This window comes from Eschrichtius robustus, chromosome 10 (genome assembly GCF_028021215.1).
Source record: "Eschrichtius robustus isolate mEscRob2 chromosome 10, mEscRob2.pri, whole genome shotgun sequence".
Lineage (NCBI taxonomy): Eukaryota > Metazoa > Chordata > Mammalia > Artiodactyla > Eschrichtiidae > Eschrichtius > Eschrichtius robustus.
Window position 1 is genome coordinate 24,553,753 of NC_090833.1, and position 20,976 is coordinate 24,574,728.

Below are 20,976 nucleotides of genomic sequence, written 5' to 3' on the forward strand. Positions count from 1 at the left end.
ACATACTACAGAGCTACAGAAATCAAACCAGTATGGTATTGGCACAAAAACAAATGGATCAATGGAACAGAATAGATAGCCCAGAAATAAATACACACAACTACTGTCAATTAATCTTCGACAAAAAACTCAAGATATGATACCATAAAACTCCTAGAAGAGATCCCAGGCAAAACATTCTCTGACATAAATGTTTTCTTAGGTCAGTCTTCCAAGGCAATGGAAATAAAACAAATAAAAACAAAATAAACAAAAATAAACAAATGGGACCTTGTCAAACTTACAAGCTTTTGCACAGAAAAGGAAACCCTAAACAAAACGAAAAAACAACCTATGGAATGGCAGAAAATATTTGCAAATGATGCGATGGACAAGGGCTTAATTTCCAAAATATACAAACAGCTCATACAACTCAACAACAAAAAAACAAACAACCCAATCAAAAAATGGGCAGAAGACATAAACAGACATTTCTATAAAGAATACATATGGATGGCCAATAGGCACATGGAAAGATGCTCAACATCATTCATTATTAGAGAAATGCAAATCAAAACTACAATGAGGTACCACCTCACACAGGTCAGAATGGCCATCATTAAAAACTATAAAATAACAAATGCTGGAGAGCATGTGGAGAAAAGGGAACCCTCCTACACCACTGGTGGGAATGTAAGTTGGTGCGGCTGCTATGGAAAACAGTATGGAGGTTCCTCAGAAAACTAAAAATAGAATTACCATATAAGCCAGCAATCCCACTCCTCGGCATATATCCAGACAAAACTGTAATCCAAAAAGATACATGTACCCCTATGTTCATAGCAGCACTATTCACAATAGCCAGGACATGGAAACAGTCTTAATGTCCATCATCAACTGATGAATGGATAAAGAAGATGTGGTACATATATACAATGGAATGCTACTCAGCCATATAAAAGAACAATGGTATTTGCAGCAACAAGAGATCATCAGACTAAGTGAAGAAAGTCAGAAAGAGAAAGACAAATACCACATGATGTCACTTATATGTGGAGTCTAAAATATGACACAAATGAACCTATGTACGAAACAGAAACAGACTCTCATAGAGAACAGACTTATTTCCAAGGGGGAAGAGGGTGGGGGAGGGATGGAGTGGGAGGTTGGGATGAGCAGATGTAAGCTATCATATATGGAATGGATAAACAACAAGGTCCTACTGTATAGCCCAGAGAAGTATATATTCAGTATCCTATGATAAACCATAATGGAAAATAATATATAAAAACGAATGTATATGTATGTACAGCCGAATCACTTTGCTGTATAGCAGAAATTAACACAACATTGTAAATAAACTATTATCCTTCAATTAAAAAAAAGAAAACATCAATACAATTCACCCTATCACTGGTCTAAAAACAAAACAGAAAACACCTTAGTTTAAGAGGCAATCAGCAAAATTCAATACCCGTTCATGATAAAAACTCTCAGAACCAGAAATAAAAGGGAATTTCCTCAACACAGGTGGGCTAGGATTGGCAAATTTTTTCTGTAAAAGGCTAGAGAGTTAATATTTTAGGCTTTCTGGGACTTTCTTCCAGACTGTCTCTGTCACAACTCTTCAACTCTGTGGTTTTAAGTGCAAAAGCAGCCACAGACAATGGGTAAACAAATGGTGGGGCTATGCCAATAAAACTTTATTTACAAAACAGGTGGCCAACGAGATTTGGCCCACAGGCTATAGTTTGCCAACTCCAACAACAGCCCTCCCAGTTTCTCACACCTATTAAACTCCCCAAAAAGCTAGCAAACATCACACTTAGGGTGAAAGACTGAATTTCTCCAGCTAATATCACTCACTGTACACAAGGCCAAGAGTTAAAAACTCTATAGGGGTCCATACTTAGGGAGATTCCTACACTTTTGTGAGTTTTTACCTCCAGGAGCCCTACCAGAACTTCTCACGGTGACTATGTACTTCTAGCAGGGGCAAGGGAAAAGCAGACATTTGAAAATACTGATCTTCTTAACAAGACCTGCACTCAAATGATTTTGGCAGAGCCTAATCGAAGTAGGTTTTACCAGGGCCTAACCAATGTGGAGGCAGGGAAATACCCAACTCCAGCCCCCTCTAACCTTCCTGTCCTACCTAAGGAGTGAAAAAAAACTGAGAAGCACTGGTGAAGTTCACAGTTGAGGTACATGCTCACTTAAAAGACTGCCAGCTAATCACAGGACAACAGAACACTTCTCCTACCCAACCCCCAGCCTCATCACCATATCACTAAAGACCTATTTATCAAATTTGCTTTTACCCAGTATATCACACACATTAGGCTTTTGACAGAAAATTACAAGGCATACAAAAGGGATTAAAAAACAGTTTGAAGAGTCAGAGCAAGCATCAGAACACGACTCTGATATGGCAGGGATGTTGAGATTGTGAGGCTGGGGACTTAAAATCAGTAGAATAAATATGATAACACCTCTAATGGAAAAAACAGACAACGTGCAAGAACAGATGGGTCATGTAAGCAGAGAGTTGGAAATTCTAAGAAAGAATCAAAAAGAAATGTTAGAAATCAAAAGCAGGCATCTTATCCATTTAATTAACCATCTTAGGTAGGATATATCTTCATGTTTTCAGCTCAATCACCCAACATACTTTCTTTCCAGGATCTAATGATATCACATTTTAGTTACCTTCTTTCACTCACTCTTATTACATGAAAGACAATGAAGTATTTTAAAAGCACAATTTTGTTATGCAGATGTGCCCACTAGTGACAACTGTAACAAACACTTTCTCATCAAAGGCCAAAACCCTAGAAGGCAGGAATCCCTGGTATTAATTGTGTACCTGTGTCCTGTTAAGTCTGTGACAGTGCATAGGCTTTATTATTTTCATAATAAATCCTACAATTCTATCAAAAGCTGGTGTAGGTACTTATCTTTATAATCTGGTGGAAAATTGGAACCCATCAAGCTGCCTGAGGTAAAAGAGACATTTCCAACAGAAAGAACGGGAATGAAAGCCGAAAAAGGGTGTAACGCTCCATCACTTTGGTTGAGAACGGCCTTTTCTCATCGTTTCTACTTTGGCAAGTTAATATAAAAGGTATAACTTCCTTCAGATTTAATTTATACTTGCTACCAAGGTCAAGCCACTAGTGCATATTATAATAGAGTTTTTTGGTATTCTACCTCACGGCAAGTGTAATTACTTAGAGATATACTGAATTTAGATTTCCAAGTCAAGTCAGCAAGATGGGAGACCCTCAGGGGAAATACTATCTCTGGATTTCCTAAATACCCACAGTTCCTTTAATTTTCATGATCACTAAGGTACGACTGGGAAGCCCTTGCTTGTTGATTGGGGGTGGGGGAGGGGGTGTGGACGGGAGGCACTGAGTTTACCTGGGCGTACTGTTCCAAAACTGTGGCTGCGTCGCCGTGCTTCCTCTGCTCAGCTAGCTTTCCTGCAAAGACAATAAGCATCTGAGCACAGTCGGCTTACTAAGAACGGTATTCCCAAAACTCAAGTTGACACGGTTTCTGGTGGTACTATTTAAATCAAAATGGTCTCCTACAAATTGGAGATTGAGCTCTACAGAGTATACATTCAAAGTGAACTGCTTTAAAATAGCATTTTCCAAAGTGTTCCCCAAGACTGTTCAAAGGATCATAAAAGGCAGGACCAAGACACCATTCTCAGGTCAATTACATTTGTGAAGCACTGGGTAAGATAGAGATAAGCGTTCTTTTGCTGAAATGCTTCATTAAGATGTCTTTATTGTGTAACAAACTATATACTTTGTGAATTTCTATGAGAGAGGCAGGAATACCATGGGGTCCTATCTTAAATGGCAGTTACAATCAAAATTTAGCATGGGATGTGAAAATCACATATAGTCAAAATCAGTCATGAAAAATGCTTACAAAGGCACACGTATGGGAAACTGACCTAGCGTCTCTCACTAATCCATTTTTTCCTCTAATAGGAAGAGGCTGCTGTTTCTTTGGTTGAGCACTAGGTGGGGGTAGTTGGCTTATGTCAGGGGTCTTGCAGTATCTTCAGATCTGAGACTCATTCTCAAACCAGTTGAGATAATTACACTATGAGAGGCACACAGAACCCAGAGTTAACTAAGGGGCTGGCAGAGTCACGTCTCCCATTTCATGCTAACTCCGGGCATATTATCACTGACAAAACCAGGAAGAGTCACCTCCACTGTTTAAATAGCTATCCTTTCTTTCTTTTGGTGACTTGTGTAAACTGCCTAAGTTAAATGTACACATGAAGTGACTCCACCTTGTAACATTTCTCAAAAATCTTTGACCACTGTCTTCTCCACCTTTTTCTGCTAAGCATCTGGGAGAACTAGGTGCACTCCATTATAAGGCATGACAAACAGCAAGCTAAGAGTTGAAAAGAATGTAAGAGAAGATAACAGACACCAAGAAGAGAACTAGAAAATTTAAACTACAGATAACAAGTTTCTAGAGCAGAAGTATCAACAGAGCCAGAATGAAGAGTTAATAAGACTCAAATAAGGACTTCTCGATACTTGTAAAAAGAGTTCAGCTTGGAAATTGAAAGGGCTTATAGAAGAGTCCACAGATCTAATAACCAGAAAATGCCAGAAAAAGTGATAATCTCACACATTTTTATAATCCCAAAGGAAAAAAAACAATGTGAAATTACTAAAGAGAATATGTATCTACATTTAACAGGATATAGTTTGGATTTTTTTTCAGGACTGCTTTTTATGGGGAGATCATAACAATATTTACAAGACTCTTGAAAAGGTAGGGGGAAAATATACCAGCCACTCACTCACTTCAAGCACGGCTGAGAGGGCCAGAGCCCCACCCGTCTCTTCTCCCAGGCACTCTGGGAATGCCACTCCACTCTGAGAAATCAGACTGTGGAATAACCTCACCTCCGGTTCAGGCAATCCCTAGATCCTGATACAGCTAAACTGCCTTTGCTTTCACACTGCTTATACATTTGGCTTCATTTCTGAACATTGCTATTATGGTTTCCAATGATCTACTGTCTATATTTGAACGGTCCCACCCCAAAATTCATCTTTACATTCTCGCAGGGCACATTGCTACCCAGCTACACTGTACTAGGTGTACCTGTCAAATGTGAGTTTGGTGAATGAGGTAGAGAAAAGTGTTAGCTAGGTCATTTCCAACTTTGAGTGTTCTCTCACAATTCCAGCTTTTCCCCTTCCCGAGGACTGGAATACAGATGTGGAGAAAATCCACCTTCAACTCTCTGCCTAAGAGATGGCAGATCCACACCACGGGAGGACTTGTCAGTGCCATGAGCGAAACAAGTAAACTGCTTTCTTTATTGTGCCATTGTATTTGGGGAACTCTCATAGCAGTTCAGCTTTTACTCCACCTAATAAGCCATTCTAAATTAACCTTCACCCGTGCACATGACAGTGCACCAAGGCGTGCTGCCGCCTGACACGTGTCTGCAAAACTGCCAAACAAAACCACAGAGACAAAAAGCCATTAGAGAAGTTATCTGGGAGAACCTAATGGCGCGTTTACCTGCCAGAGTTCTGCCCAGGCCAGCCAGCTGGTCTTTGGTCAAGTGAAGCTGGGCTGCCACACAGAGAGCTTGCTGCCAACTGCCACAAGCCAGAAAGGCATTGAGAGCTTTCTCGTGGGCACCACAGCGGGCAAACACGAGCCCTGCTGGCTCACAGAGGTGCTCCTGCAGCAGGTGTTCCCCGTAAGCAATGCTGATGTCCTGGGACAGGAAGAGACAAAGGGTTGGTGGGGAGAGGTGATAACTGTTTTTAAAATCTCCAAGGTAGGCTGCCTTGGTCATTATACTTGAAACTCCCTGGAATGACTTACAAAACTCCTGTGGATGACCAGTGAATTCAATCTTTCTTCCATTCAAAACCTTACTGAGGATGTGCCATGTATTCATCCAACAAAAATTATGGACTACTATTCAGGGCAGTGGGAGTAACACAGCAAAGCAAAAAATAAAGCCAAACAAAGCAAAAACAAACAAACACAAAAACAGTAACAAGAACCACTCCCAAGTTCCTGCTCTTGTGGTGAAAGAGTACGGACTTACAAACACACTGTGGTCGACAGCATAATGGCAGATACTGGTAAAGGGACAGAGCGATGGTAGTGCTATTTCAGAGGGCTGTGAGGAGAAGAAGCCATGTGAAGAGTTATGGGATAGTATTCCACGCCAAGAGCACAGAAAGCACCATGGCCATCGGGCAGGAATGGGTATGGAACGCACAGGAAAGAATAACAAGAAGGCTGGTATGACTGAAGCACAGAGAGCACAGGAGAGGAACAGATAAGGCAAATGAGAGCAAAGAGGCAGGCTTTGGCCAAATTCTCTATTCCCCAGGCTCAGTATTAGGCAGGGAAACAGAGGGACATAACACGGGGTCCCTGCCCTTAAGGAAACCCACAGCCTGGTGGGGCAACAAATCAGTAAATAGAAGATTGATAAATGCCATCCCCAAGGTAAGATCAAGGTGCTCTGGGAGCTCAGTGTTTGGCACCTCAGCCAGGAACGGCTTTCTGGCAAAGGAGACCCGAGAGTTTAGAAGGACAGGAGGGCTAAAGGAAGGGGAGGTAGAAGGCTGGCAGAGGCAGATGATGCTAAAGAAGCAGGCAGGGGCCAGATCACAGAAAGACATGTGCAATTAGTGGACAAACTGAAAATGGTGGTGATGACGGCATGGGCTCCATATCCCAGGTCGGCCCCCTCACGTCCCAGGGCCTCAGGCAAGGTGGTTCCTCATTCGAAAGTTGTGCACAACACCTAACAGGTTGTTGTAAGAATTATAATACATTTAGCTGATAAGCAAAGTATCTGCATATGAGAAAAGCTAAACAGATGTTTGTTCAAACAAACGAACCAAACTTTATGCAGAAATATATGGGAAAGATCAGCACTATTCAGGACGATCGTGAGGTTGGGCTGGAGGAGGGGCAGGATGGAAGCTGCCCTGGTATTCCCGAGGAGGATCCAGAGACAACGCCTGGGTTTCTGGCCTGGGCAAGTTCTTCAGAAGAGGAACAGGTCAGGGCCTTTCTCCCAGATAAGAAGTTCAAGATGAGGCTAATTAGTCTGAAGATAATACACCTTGAAACCAAGGACAGTGTCAGGGACTCAGGAGCCTCATCCTTTTCCAACTAAAGCACAAAGCAAAATCAGGAGAGCCTCATTTCACATGCTACACACCTTGTACTGCTGCGAGTTTGGTGGATATAACTTCAGAGCTTCGTTATACAAGTTTTTATCTTTTATTAAGTTTAAGCATTCTGGGAAGTACTCCGGTCCTACAGGAATAAGATTCATACACACACAAGCTTGAGACTTGGGAAGCATAATGGATTTCATTTCTACCAATGGTCCCTACATAAAATCAACAAGGGACCTTTTTAAGACCTGCATAATTAGAGTTTCTGGAGAACGGGAATGCAGGAGTGTGAGCTTTATTGAGCACCACTGCAGATTCTGAGGTATGAGAAGCACCAACTGGAACCAGAGTTCTACTTAAAAGGAATCTTACACTACCCCTGATGAATGACCATCCAGCCCAGTGTTTGCTCAGCCTCCTTAGTAAGAATCACCTGGGGAGCTTATTAACCATACACACGCCTGAGTCCCGTCCCAGCCCAGCTGAACCAGATTCTCCAAGGAAGCCAGAAGCTGAATGCTTAACAAGCACCCCAGGTGACTCTTCCTTGTCCCCGTCTCAGCCCTTAGGAAAGAGTCATAACGGCTGAAGCCTGAGGCTCCAGTACTGGTCAGGGATGGGGTGAAGCAGAACACCCGGCATCGTGCCGCTTCGACTCCATATCACTGCCAATCAAAACTGTGTCAGGGCACTGCCAGTAGGCATGGCCACTCAACTCAGACAAGCTGGGTTTCCTTCAGGTGTCTGCAAACACCACGAGAAGAGTGAATCATCAACCAATTTTGATTTTAAGACACTGAAGTGAATTTCGAGGATGATCACTACTGACTCAAAAGCATCTGCTCTATCTTCTGAGCTATGGAGCTCCTCCCGTTCATTCAAAGACATTTGCTTTACCCTCAGCTTTTCAAAACATATGATAAAAATAAGGTGCACGTATGTAACTGTTAACATTTTCAGGTGTGGAAATTGAAATCAGTCTGTCTAACATTTGATTACAATTTATACCCTCCCCAGTTCCAAAGAATATTTTAAGTAGAAATAAACATACTAACCCTCACACTTACCACATTTGCTGAGGTGGCCAATGGCTTTTTCATACCGTTTCAAATATTTGTCTATAGTGAACCGCTGATAATTCATTTCCATTTTCTTAAGTGTATTTAGAAATGGAAGGTATTCTTTAGGATCCTAAAAATTAAAAAAATTTTTTTTAAAGGATAATTTTATTGCTTGTGATTATATTACTTATAAAAATAAACATATAATATTTATAGCAATGAAACAAAAGCTACATCATTTTTAAAATATGTAGTGTATTAATATATTAATTACATATAAAACCAAACTACATAAAACCACTTTTGGTAAAAATCCCTTAACATACGGGCATATTCTCCAGGTTCTCAATTTCCACTGGAAAAAGAAGCTACATGATAGAACTGGACTGGAATATGAATCATTTATTATATTTCCTTTATAAGAGAAGAATTTGTTCACACTTATGCCTGTAAGCTTAAAAATAACCCAGTAATTTTATTTCGATTGCTCAACCTAGCAATCAAAACACTTTGGTAAGCCCAGAACAGCGACAGAGAATGAGCTTGGAAGCATGGGCCCTGGAGACTCACAGATCTGCCTCGAGGCCTGTCCTCACAGCCTTAACATCAGACCAAACACTGCACCGTCAGGAGCACTGTTTCACACCACCACGTTCGCATGAACAAAAATGAGAAATATATCTAAGTAGGAACTCCACGTACCTTCTGTGACTTCTCAGCTACCATGAGGACCAAATCAAAGTCATAGGTCCCAAGAGAATGATCATATAACTCATTAACATCGACAAGAAGCAGCAAATACTTCAGGGCCTCTTCAGCACTCACAGCATCAGGAGCAGGTGCAGCACTTCCTGTCAGTGTGTAAGAAAACAAAACAGAACAAAACCATTTGGGGAAAAAACCCACACACCTAGCAACATAACTAAAAAGACAAAGTAATACGTTTTCCTGGCGGAACTGGACACCAGATGAATATACTCTTTTGACTCTTTTGTACAAGCTTTATAGGGCAGCATTCAAAGAAATGGACTCAGGTCTTAAAATGGAGACCAAAAAGCCACACGCTAAATCAGTGATGTGACCCTGGTCCTGGTCTGTGTGATCTCCAGAAGACCAAAGACCCGATGTCAGTTGAGGCCCCGATACACACACTCTGTCAGCATGTCTCTACCTTGAAGCTCGTGTACCTTCTGCAGCACAATTTCCAGTTCTGGGGTTGTTTTTTTCACATGAGAGGTGAGTATTGATAGGCAGTACCTGAAGTAATAAGTGAAGTACACCAGAATAAGAAAGATGAGCAAGCTGAAGAAAAACAACTACACACTTGTGTTACTCAAAAGATGCCAACTAACGACGGCACACATACTTGTGAGGATCTATGTTCTCCATGGCTGCTCTCATAGCATCGCAGATAAGGTCTACTTTTTTCCCATCAGGATCGCTGGACAGCTGGACAGTGCTGGTAACTGGTGGAGGGTACATGGTTTTTGTAACATCTTCTTCCCTAAGAACAAGTGTGTATTACAAGGTCACTAACTGAACACATGTCCCAGCTATCAAACTACTAACATATATGTTGGAGTGCTGATGAGATAGTAAATAAAAAATGGCTTTTGGAAGACAGTTTAATTCTAAAAATATTCACATATGGTGAAAAATGGAAAAACTTGCTGAGAAATGGAAACATGTCCACAGAAGACTTGTACGTTAATGTTTACAGATGTTACATTCATATAGCCCCAAACTGGGTACAGTCCAGGTGTCCACCCACAGGAGAATGAAGAAATAAACTGCAGTATATTTACACTATGGCATACTACTCAGCAATAAAAAAGAATAAACTAGTGATACATGCAAAAACATGGATGTCTCAAGATAGTATACTATATGATTCATTTATATAAAGTTCTTGAACAGGCAAAACTGATCTACAGTGAAAACCTCAAAAAAGCAGTTGCCAAGAGGGTGGGGACAAAGAATAAATGAGAAGGGATTTGGGGGAACTTTCTGAGATGAAGGAAATGTTCTCTATCTTGATAGGGGTCAAGATTACCTGGAAGTATACATTTGTCAAAACTCAGTGAATGGTACACTTATAATCTGTGCATTTCGTTATATATAAATTTGACATGCAGGGGGACCCTGTACACAAAGAATATGCTCTAGTTAATGTTATGCAAGGTGACGTACTGACAGGTAAAGTGGACTGATGCCTATAATTACCTCAAAATTTGTCTAAAGTAAAGATGAATCGTGGGGACTTCCTTGGTGGCGCAGTGGTTAAGAATCCGCCTGCCAATGCAGGGGACGAGGGTTTGAGCCCTGGTCTGGGAAGATCCCACATGCCGCGGAGCAACTAAGCCCGTGCACCACAACTTCTGAGCCTGCGCTCTAGAGCCTGTGAGCCACAACTACTGAGCCCACATGCCGCAACTACTGAAGCCCACGCGCCTAGAGCCTGTGCTCTGCAACAAGAGAAGCCACTGCAATGAGAAGCCTGCGCACCACAGCGAAGAGCAGCCCCCGCTCGCTGCAACTAGAGAAAGCCCGCTCATAGCAACGAAGACCCAATGCAGCCAAAAATAAATTAATTTTAAAAAAAGTGCATTAGGAAAAAAAAAAGAATGGTGGATGGACAGATGGTAAATAGTGATAAAGCAAATACAGGAAAATATGAACTGTAGAATCTAAGTGGTGGTATAGGATGCTCACTGGACAATTTTCTCAACTTTTCTGTATGTTTAAAATTTTTCATTAAAAAGTTAGAAAAAAGTCATTGCAGAAAAAGACACCATTTATTTCAATTAATAGTTTTTTATGTACACCTAAAATTAAAGTCAAATAATAATTCTAAATGACATCTTTTAAAGTCTTAGTTTTAAAAAGGGAAAAGACTGAAAATCCAGTACATGTGGCACCTAAGAGTTACAGAGATTAAAAAAAATATATTGAAAAGTAATTTTTCTCCTCTATTTACCTGTCCGATTTCCTTAACCAGAAGAGAGAAAATTATGCGTATGATACTCATGAATTATCCAAAATACTTACTTCAATTCTGTGAAAAACAAATTAATATGATTTACAGAATCTATCTGTCTTATGAAGGTTTCCACATTTTCAAGAAACACCTACCCAAGAAAAGAATAAAAAAAGGATAAAACATTTTAGTTCAGATCGTATTAGTTCAAACCTAAGGTAAGCTATGATAAATATCAGATTTAGAATGTTACCTTAGGGTTATGATCATGAATCAGATTGAGATTAATTCTCAGTTTTCTCATGCATTCAAATGCTTCTTTAAACATTAGTCTGTGAAGAGACAGAAAAGGGACAGAGAGGGCATTTCACAAAAACTAAGCTCCCTGGACTCAGCATATTTTCATAATGATATAAACCAGTTAAAATTAAGACTATAGCCCAACTACTACTGGATTTCTACTCTGAAATCATAGAATGAAAAAAATCAGGTACCAGGTTCATTTACCTTCCTAAAAGGTGTGATTTAGTCATCATGGCCGGTTGAGGACTACAGCCACACATACGCACACAAGAAAATCATTATGGAACTTAGAGCTACTTTCTTTTTTAACAAAATGTTAGTAAACATCTTTCCAATATAAAGTTTCCCCCAAATTCAGAGATTCAAACAATGGATCATTTCCTTCACAACAGTGGCTCAGGCATTTTTGGGTCATAGGCCTTTTTATAAGTCTGCTGAAAGCCTTGGGCCTTCTGCCCAGACAAATACACATAGACACAGGATGGTGCAAAAATTCCCTGGGTTCACAGGCCATCTAAAGCCTATATCGTTCCCCTTAGGCTAGGAAGCCCTGTTTCGTACAATGAGCCTCATGATTCCTTCTGCTAGGAATGTCTATTATACCATACAATATAAGAATCAAAGTGCGAGAAAAAGAGAGCCTCTGAGAATCTGATGGAAGATATATGTAATGAAAGATTGAAAGACCTTTAAGTTTTAAAAATCTTAATGGAATACTTGCTATCTTCACACATAAGTCATAACAATAAGCTAACTAATCGTATACATGGTACTTACTTGTCCAACCACTTCCGAATTTGAGCTAAAACTAGGGCTCGATGATGAACAACTTCTAAGTTTCCCCTTGGCATCTTAAAATAAATAAATCAAATCAATAACATTTTTAACTAAGTAGAAAAAAATTAAATACCCAGGATATACCACTTTACCTAACTCTTCTTAGAGAACTAACACAGCACTGTAAAATGAGCATACTTTTGGCAAAATTTAGTTGTGCTCAAAATTTATTTTGACTTTTAAGAGAAGTTTCTCTCTTAGCCTTACTGGGCAGAGCCTGTATTAACACTCCTTTGTATAAAGCTAACAGAGAACTTAGCAAGGAAAGGCTTATAATAACTTAATACAAATGATAAGACAGCTTAAAATATAATCCACAAGAATTCTGTTGGTATTTACTGTCAAATGACTATCAGAAACATAGCCTGAAAAATCAGCTTACCTGTAATATAAGCTTTGTGTCCTGGGGCACAACAGTGACAATGCGTGAACCCCTCTCCACCTTCCGCAGAGATTCCCCATTAGACACATGGCTGCTGCTCAGACCTGCCTGTAATGCTAAAGACACCATAGGCTAAGCCTTAAGAATCACTGTCAGGACAAGCCACTCTCCATTAACTGCAGCTGAAACTGCATGTTATCCAAAGTAGAAGGAAGCAATTAACAACTAAGCTGCACTGCTCTCTCACTCAGCCTCAAGACCATTAGCCCCTCTGATAAACAATCTTATCCCAGAATTTTACGCTCTCTCACAGAGCCCTCATGCACATGCCCATACACAACTTCTCAGCTGATATGGAAAACACAGGGAGGATTGGGCACCTTCTCTCTTAGTGTACTGATAAAGCTACGATCGTATCAGTGAAAGATTCCCTGTTTCCAAGTTATCAATAGAAGCAAAGAAAATAAGTGGGCTTTTTTTTTTCATAAGAAAATTGTATGCATGTGCACACATACACACTGGGTGGGGGGCATGGAACACAGAAAAAAATGCGGCCGATTTCCTACGAACCATGAGATGGAGTCCTTCAGATATATAATGGAGGGTTGCCACAGTGAGAAAAGGAAGATTACAAAGAAGATTGAGCATATTGCCAGTTTGGTACCTACATGGTAATTCAAAGTAAAATATTAGTTATATTAAAAAATTTCCTGAAAATTGTTTGTTTACCTTAGGATGTGCTGCTTAAGGAAGGACCCCCCTCTCTTTGCTAACTGGTGTGGAGTGATTCAACTGAGATATCATGTTGAGATTAGGGGCTAAGTAAATGAACTTGAAAAGTTTTCTCCAGTCTAGGACTCCATGATAAAAAGCCAAAGTATGCAACAACCTTAAGTCATCAAGATTTCAAAGGACAAATGATATTAGAACAGGGACTATTTTCTATTTTATACACTGAAAACTTACTTTTCAATGACGCATCTCTAAGGCAAAAACACTGGCAGGTATGGGAATGAGTCGTCAACAATAAAAACTCATCATATACTGCAAATGATGTGATATTTGAAGCAACCTACAAAAGGTCAGGGAGGCAAAGGGGAGAGTTAGCTGTATTACTTGGAGCCAAGACTGAAAAAGATCCAGTGTCAGAACAAGCCTTGATACCTCAGTGTCATTGATGAAAAAGCGACATCTATCAGTCAGACCAAGGACACATTCCTGCGAAGAAATAAAATATGAAATTACAAACAATTCTAACCAAACTAGTTAAACCAAACTTTTCTATTACATGGTTCCACTGCCCTATGATTTCACATCTAGGTCCTTGTAATGGGGACTGAAGATGCCTAAGATGTGGCTGGTCCAGTGCAAGGTGTGCTATGACGCCATCCAGTGCATCAGCAAGCCCTGCCGTTTCTATCTCCTAAGCATGTCTCAAACGTATCACCTTTTGGCCCCTCACTGCCTCCACTCACAGCCACTTCCACTCTCCTCCCTTTCAACCTGCTCTCTACTGGGCAGCCAGAATAACCTTTCAAACCATGAAGCACATCACACTACTCCCTGATTAAAATCATCAATTTCCAATCTATGTTAAATGAGCAAAGCCACACTCTTTCCCATGGCCTATCACTAAGGTCTAGCCATTGCTTCCATTAGGTTCCTTGAATAAGCTGAGCTCTTCTAAGCTCACAGTATGGATAGTTCCTCCTCCCTGGAAGACTCTCCCTTTCTCAGAGATAGAGCTTTCTTTTTCTTCACATCTCAGCACATACACCACCACCTCCTAGAGGCTTTCCCAGACCACCAAAAGTTGGTCTCCCCATCCTCACAGCTACCATCCTCTAACTGGCCTCAAACAATTCTCTATTCTCTACCATTACACCCTGCTCATTTACTTCATTCTCCTATCAGAAGGGACAGCCATACCCATATTGATAGATTAAAAATTCCAGAAGGGCAGGAATTAGTCAGCTGTTTGGTTTTGTAACCACTGTATCCTACCACCTGCCACAATTATAGGCATTCTAATATTTGATGAATGATAACCTACTGAATACTAGTTTTAAGATTACATTTCTGTTGTCCCCAAAAGTTACTTATAAAACTAACTTTGAATGTTTTGTACAAATGGGGATAAAAGTCTGCCAATTGCATTTTTCTATTTTTGAATTTATACTTCCAAGGAAAGGAATCAACTAACTACTACATGCAATCTCTTAATCCCATTTCAGAGATTTAGAGGCTGAGGCTCAGGAAACTTCTCATTGTTGAGAGTGAGTAACTTCTCATTGTTGCCTTGAGATTCAGTGGACACTCAGGTCCACCTCCAAAGCACACACTCTTTCTACTTAATGCTATCAGTTCCTGGGTCACTGCTCTAAGTGGTAAGTTTTTCTGCCTTGTGTTTACTTACCTCTCCTCCAACCATGGCCAGTTCGGTCTGTGTGCACAGATAAGGAAATCGAACAGGAAATCCACCAGGGTTCTTCCATGGTTCAACAGCCAGAGAGGGTGATTCTGCAGGATTGGCAGATGAGGTTTTTTACTAAGAGCTTATCTGCTCTTTGTAAAAAAAACCTGTTACATTAATACTTGATAAAATACTTAACATGCAATTCAAATCACTTTCCAAATGTGTTTTGGAAACTCAGTAAAGTACTCCAGTTCATTACAAGAGAAAATACAGGGAGAACACACCTGCTAATTCCACTCTATAGATGAGGGTTTTTCAGGGTAGTTAAAAACCTAATAATCACCGCAACACTGATAAGATACAAGTATATGTGCTCAAGAATTAAATATCTACGTAAGTCATAAACATGCTTTCCTAACATTTTCTTTTAATAGTAATCTTTATTTATTTATTTATTTTATTTTTATATTTATTTTTTGGCTGTGTTGGGTCTTTGTTTCTGTGCGAGGGCTTTCTCTAGTTGCGGCAAGCGGGGGCCACTCTTCATCGCGGTGCGCAGGCCTCTTCACTATCGCGGCCTCTCTTGTTGCGGAGCACAGGCTCCAGACGCGCAGGCTCAGTAGTTGTGGCTCACGGGCCTAGTTGCTCCGCGGCATGTGGGATCCTCCCAGACCAGGGCTCGAACCCGTGTCCCCCACACCGGCAGGCAGACTCTCAACCACTGCGCCACCAGGGAAGCCCTTTCCTAACATTTTGATACTCACCCAAAAGGTACTTAAGTATCTGACCACCAGCCAACTGCAGTGCTACTGACTTGGTCTTGGAGTTGCAACACAGACTGATTATGACCCCATCCACTGTCACAGATGAACTAACAAGAGTAAAAAAAAAAAGGAAGTGAAGAAGGCGTGAACAGACTTTTTCTCAAAAGTAGTGACATTTCATTGATTTTGCAAAACAGAAAAAGAAGCAATTTTCCTTTGGTGCTGCGCTGCCTATTTCAATATAACATAAACATAATAAATGCACACACATATGTATATATACACTAATAGATAAACTATTGCAAGTGTAAGCCCAGGTAAAGCAATTACCTGTCACATGACATTATTTTCCACAGTGTCAATAAGTAGGTGTCTACATTGTGAAGTCATCACTCCTTTTCTGGCAGCAACTTTATATAACTTATTGCAACTTATTTCAATTTACTGCATTAAATAAAGCAGTGAATCTGTAGGAAAGTGAGCACACTTAATACCTATATTGCTATTATATTCATTCATAGAAATCTGTGGGTCTCCCTTAATGGGAAGAGGGGAATCTGTTATTGCCATTATATTTTTTCCTGAGTCAATGAACCAAGAGTAGACATGTCTTAAAGGAAGTGGAAGAGGTACGATAAAAGCAAATGGTGCCAATGCTAACATTTATTCAAAGAGTTTTAAACAAATCTACAAAAAACCCCAAAATGCCACAAATTTGGGGAGGATAAGTTATCTGAGAAGTTAAGGGAAGAGACTCTGGGACTGGATCCTGGCTCCACCTGCGTTATCTCAGGCAAGTTACTTAAAGTGCTCTGTGCCTCAGCTGTCTCAGCTTTAAAATGAGGGCGCCAACAGTACATACTTCAGAGAGGTGTTGTGAGAAATAAGTGAGTTAATATAGGAAAAGCACTTAAAAGAGTACCTTTTACAAAGCACAAGCTATAGTAAATGTAAGCTATAAGCTGATTGGGGGACTATATATTCGTCAAAGACATTAACATTTTGCATGAACAAAGTAGTCTTTTTTGAGAAACAAAAGTCAAAGCAGCAGAAATATATTTTAAATGACTTCTCACTTCCTTTACAGCAAATGAGATGACGGCATTTACCTTTTACAAGATAATGATAAAAAATTTCAAATTTGAAGTAGTAGAAACATGCATAATTTAGGCATTTCTAATGTAAATTGCTCTGTTTTCCAAAGGAAGCCCCTGTTAAGTCTGCATGCAGCTAGAACATATTCTGCATCCAGACGTATTCACAAAACCTTTTAAAATATGAAGCATTATTGGGACTTCCCTGGTGGGCCAGCGGTTAAGACTCCGTGCTCCCAATGCAGGGAGCCCGGGTTCGATCCCTGGTTGGGGAACTAGATCCCGCATGCCACAACTAAAAAAGATCCTGCGTGCCGCAACTAAGACCTGGCGCAGCCAAAATAAATCATAAATAAATATTTTTAAAAAAATATGAAGCATTATCATTCAAAGATTAGAAGTTAATGACTGCATTTGGAATATGCTTCATGTATACAATAAAGAAAGGTTCCTAATTTTGCAACAACGGTTTTCAGAACTTAAAGCTAACCAGCAGAACTTTAATTACATGTGAATCTGGGGATTACTATCAATGTACGCCTAAGGTGCTGAGTTTTGACACTGGAAACCTGAGGACTTCTCGGAGCTGTCCACACAACGCTATGCGGTGCACAATAGGGCTTGCGATACAGAAAACAACTTTCATTAATGAAACCTGTTACGTGACAAAGATGCAGTCAGGAATCAAAATGAAACTCAGGGCCAGGGAGCTATGAAATTTTAGCAAAGAAAAACAGAAGAGGCTTTCTAGTAATAAATGCAATCAAGTGCCAAACAAAATGTATAGGAGGCCAGAAGAAGTATTCTGAAGTCACTAAATCAAAATGAAGTGCATATATATAGATCTCATAATCGATTTTAATAACTAACAAGGGTAATTAGAGTGGCTAATTCTCATAGGCTAATAATTACTCTGATGGAATATAAGCTACATGAAAATTTTTAACACACCTTAAAAATGTTTTGCCTCATCTATTGGCATTTGTGCTATTTTTCACCACTTCTTGATGTATTTTAGTCTATATTTTGACATGACTAAAAACTTGACTTAACCCTCTTGGTAAGTATGTCTAAAAAGGAAGCCACTGCCCCTCAACGCTGCTCAGTGGAAGTAAAAAAAAAAAAAAAGTCCCATGCTCATAAAAGAAGCCTAATTCTATCTGCTTATTAACACGTGGAATACAGCGAATTGCTGGCATACCTGATATTGAGCTGCCCCTGCTCGTCGTCCGTCTCAGAAGGGGCCACAGTCAGATGGTGAATGACGGACTGTGGGCTGGACTGACTGTAGCTCACAGCCAGGAAAACGTCTTCCTGAACCCAGGTGAGAAGGCTGAGCTTCAGCGGGTTTACTTCTTCATCTTCACTGTTCTCAAACTGAATTCTGTTTTAAACATCGAAGAATTTTCAAAACATGAATAAAACTTTAACATCACCGAGATTTTCCTGAATGAAGAATGAACCACTTTATATATAGTCAACTACTAATTATTTGGAGGGACAAAACCTGAGGTAATGCCCAATACTAGAAAATCCAAAAATAATGTTTGGCTGGCTTAAGAATACGTTTTTCTAGTATTTAAAATTAAGTATCTTATACTCTGAGATCTTTAGATTTGAAGAGAACATTTCAAGAAACTGACTACACAAGAAAAACTGACTGCCCCAGACCCTACACTAATAAACCCCAGCACTCTTCCACTGTTACCATTTACCAGCATTCAAACCAGGCTCCAGCAGATATTTAGGTCTCAGTTGAATGGATCCTTTCCTAAGCATCTCATATCAAAATGAATAATTAGTTTGGGAGATGACTTCTTTGCCGCTAATGCCTTCCTCCTGTAGCATTTAGACACTGGAGGAGGGCCTGTTTTTACTACTTCACGCAGGAACTCACAATGGCTCCTTCCTGCCTTTCAGCTCAAGCAGCAGATCCTCAGCACCCACTGAAGAAGCTGAGTCACTAGTCTGATCCTCCTACTCAACCAGCTCTCCCTGGACTCAGTCTCTTCACTGCATTCAGCCCCACACAGGAGCATTCCTGCCTCGGGTTCTCACTGACACTCTTCTGCCCACCACACCCAACATTCTCAATCCTTCTTTGGCAATCCTAAACCTATCTCTTTTTCAAGGTTCAAGGTAAGTTATTTATGCCCTTCATGAAATCTTCTCTAAATGACTTAGAGCTATCCTTCTCACAATTTTTAAAAAAATGAAAATATATTCTCAATTGCCTCATGCTTTCTAGTTTGCCTTAAATCTGCCCTCTAAACTTTCAAGTCTGTGAAATGAAATAATCCATGTACATGCTCTTTGAAGAACTACTCTGCATTATATAGACAGCTCCCAAATCATACACAGGTAGGAAATATATTCATTTATTAAATATATTGCATATATTGGCATTTAAGAAACATATTATTTGTTATATTCAGTTATTTGCTCATTAGTCCCATTAATTTAGAAATAAATGCTCCCAGGAGACAAAGTATGGCGTTAGTTAAGAACATGGGCTTATTAAATAGAAGAGAATCAAATTCTGGGTTCTCACAGAAATGGACTTATAATTAATAATTTGGCTTCTGGGTCATTTTACAATGCCTATAGTGCACCTGAGGTATTCAATTATATCCAACTGTTTGTAGTACTGTTTCAACAGGAAAATGTATTCTGATTTCCAACTTGAGACCCTCAAAACACAGCAACCAAAAGTTCCGCATTGTAGGATGAGACAAACTAGAGACTGCATTAGGTCAGCCGCACATTAACAATGTACGTATCCTCATTTGGGTAAGCAAATGCACTCTGCTCTACCATCTGCATCTCCATCTTTCCCATGGGATTTTCCCTGTTGAAAATCCCCCCACGGATGTTGGGAGAATGGGTTCTAAGTCAGCCTAAGACTTATGCTCCATTGCCACCCATCAGCATATATGATATTCAGATATATAGGTAACTGACTTCTCCAACCAGGCTGAAAAACCAGGGCCCAGGTGTTGTATCTACTTCTTGTTCCACCGAGCAACAGGCACAGGATAAGATAATAACAGCTGGCTGAATTGAGGACTAAATGCTGGCTGCCTCCGTGCCCAGAGGTCCAAGGCAACTAAGAACAACCTACGTGTATCTCTTGTCCAGATGAGGTGTTCTAAGAGAAATGTTAAATCCATTTCCACCCACGGCTCCCAGCTTCACCGTAGAGTCTATGCTTGGACTATCACCTAGGGAAAAAAAAATGCAAATACTATCATAGTAAACTACAAACATTTTTCCTGATACTAAGGACATGGGGTTCTGCATTTAATGGGTTCTAGAAGGTAATCCGCTTTACAAATAAAGCAATCTAGAAAATAACCACATCTCAACCTCTTTCTTAAATTAAATTTCTGCCTACCTTTCAGGCTGAGAATTCAAAACTTATTTGAAAACAAGGCTACCACTGCCATGTGACAGTATAACTTACGATACAACCACAGAATTCACAAATTTCAGGTTCTTCAAGTACATCAGGAAAGCAACTAGAAACTGACAGCAATGGGACTGTGGAAGGACAACTAGATTAGACACTAAAACACCTAAGTAGAGGTCCTTGTCCTTTCTTGCTCAAGCAGACTGCAAACCCTCCGGCATGCTGTTCCCTCATCTATAAAACAGAAAAACTCCACCTCTGACACAGCTCCTAGGAAAACTGTGAGATCAACTGAAAATATGTGCAATGGCAATGTTAAGGACGTAACGAGATACTACGTTCTTTCTAGGGTTGAGAATTATTCTTAAATAACTAACCCTTCAAATTCAATAAAGCAAAAAGAATTGTTCTTATTAGCCAGAGTAGGATTGAACCCCTCCCACAAACACACAAAAAACCCTGCAAGTCAATTAAACATCACAGTAAGAATGATATTAATTATAACCTTCAAAAATTTTGGAAGCCCTAGAGCTAACGCAACAC

General features: G+C 40.1%; 1 protein-coding gene across 2 annotated transcripts in view; it reads right to left on the minus strand.

Moving 5' to 3' along the window:
- The window catches only part of ELP1 (elongator acetyltransferase complex subunit 1), a 62,185-nt gene that overhangs the window by 19,717 nt on the left and 21,492 nt on the right, over nt 1-20,976 (minus strand). For both annotated transcript variants that reach the window (XM_068552167.1, XM_068552166.1), the window contains exons 13-29: nt 20,146-20,245; nt 18,226-18,408; nt 15,931-16,037; nt 15,167-15,270; nt 13,915-13,968; nt 13,717-13,822; nt 12,751-12,866; nt 12,309-12,382; nt 11,482-11,560; nt 11,300-11,379; nt 9,618-9,755; nt 9,423-9,508; nt 8,954-9,102; nt 8,258-8,381; nt 7,232-7,329; nt 5,557-5,758; nt 3,403-3,464 (exon numbers count right to left, since the gene is read on the minus strand). In XM_068552167.1, the coding sequence (XP_068408268.1) occupies nt 3,403-3,464; nt 5,557-5,758; nt 7,232-7,329; nt 8,258-8,381; nt 8,954-9,102; nt 9,423-9,508; nt 9,618-9,755; nt 11,300-11,379; nt 11,482-11,560; nt 12,309-12,382; nt 12,751-12,866; nt 13,717-13,822; nt 13,915-13,968; nt 15,167-15,270; nt 15,931-16,037; nt 18,226-18,408; nt 20,146-20,245 (1,862 nt within the window). The remainder of the gene's footprint in view (nt 1-3,402; nt 3,465-5,556; nt 5,759-7,231; nt 7,330-8,257; nt 8,382-8,953; nt 9,103-9,422; nt 9,509-9,617; nt 9,756-11,299; nt 11,380-11,481; nt 11,561-12,308; nt 12,383-12,750; nt 12,867-13,716; nt 13,823-13,914; nt 13,969-15,166; nt 15,271-15,930; nt 16,038-18,225; nt 18,409-20,145; nt 20,246-20,976) is intronic.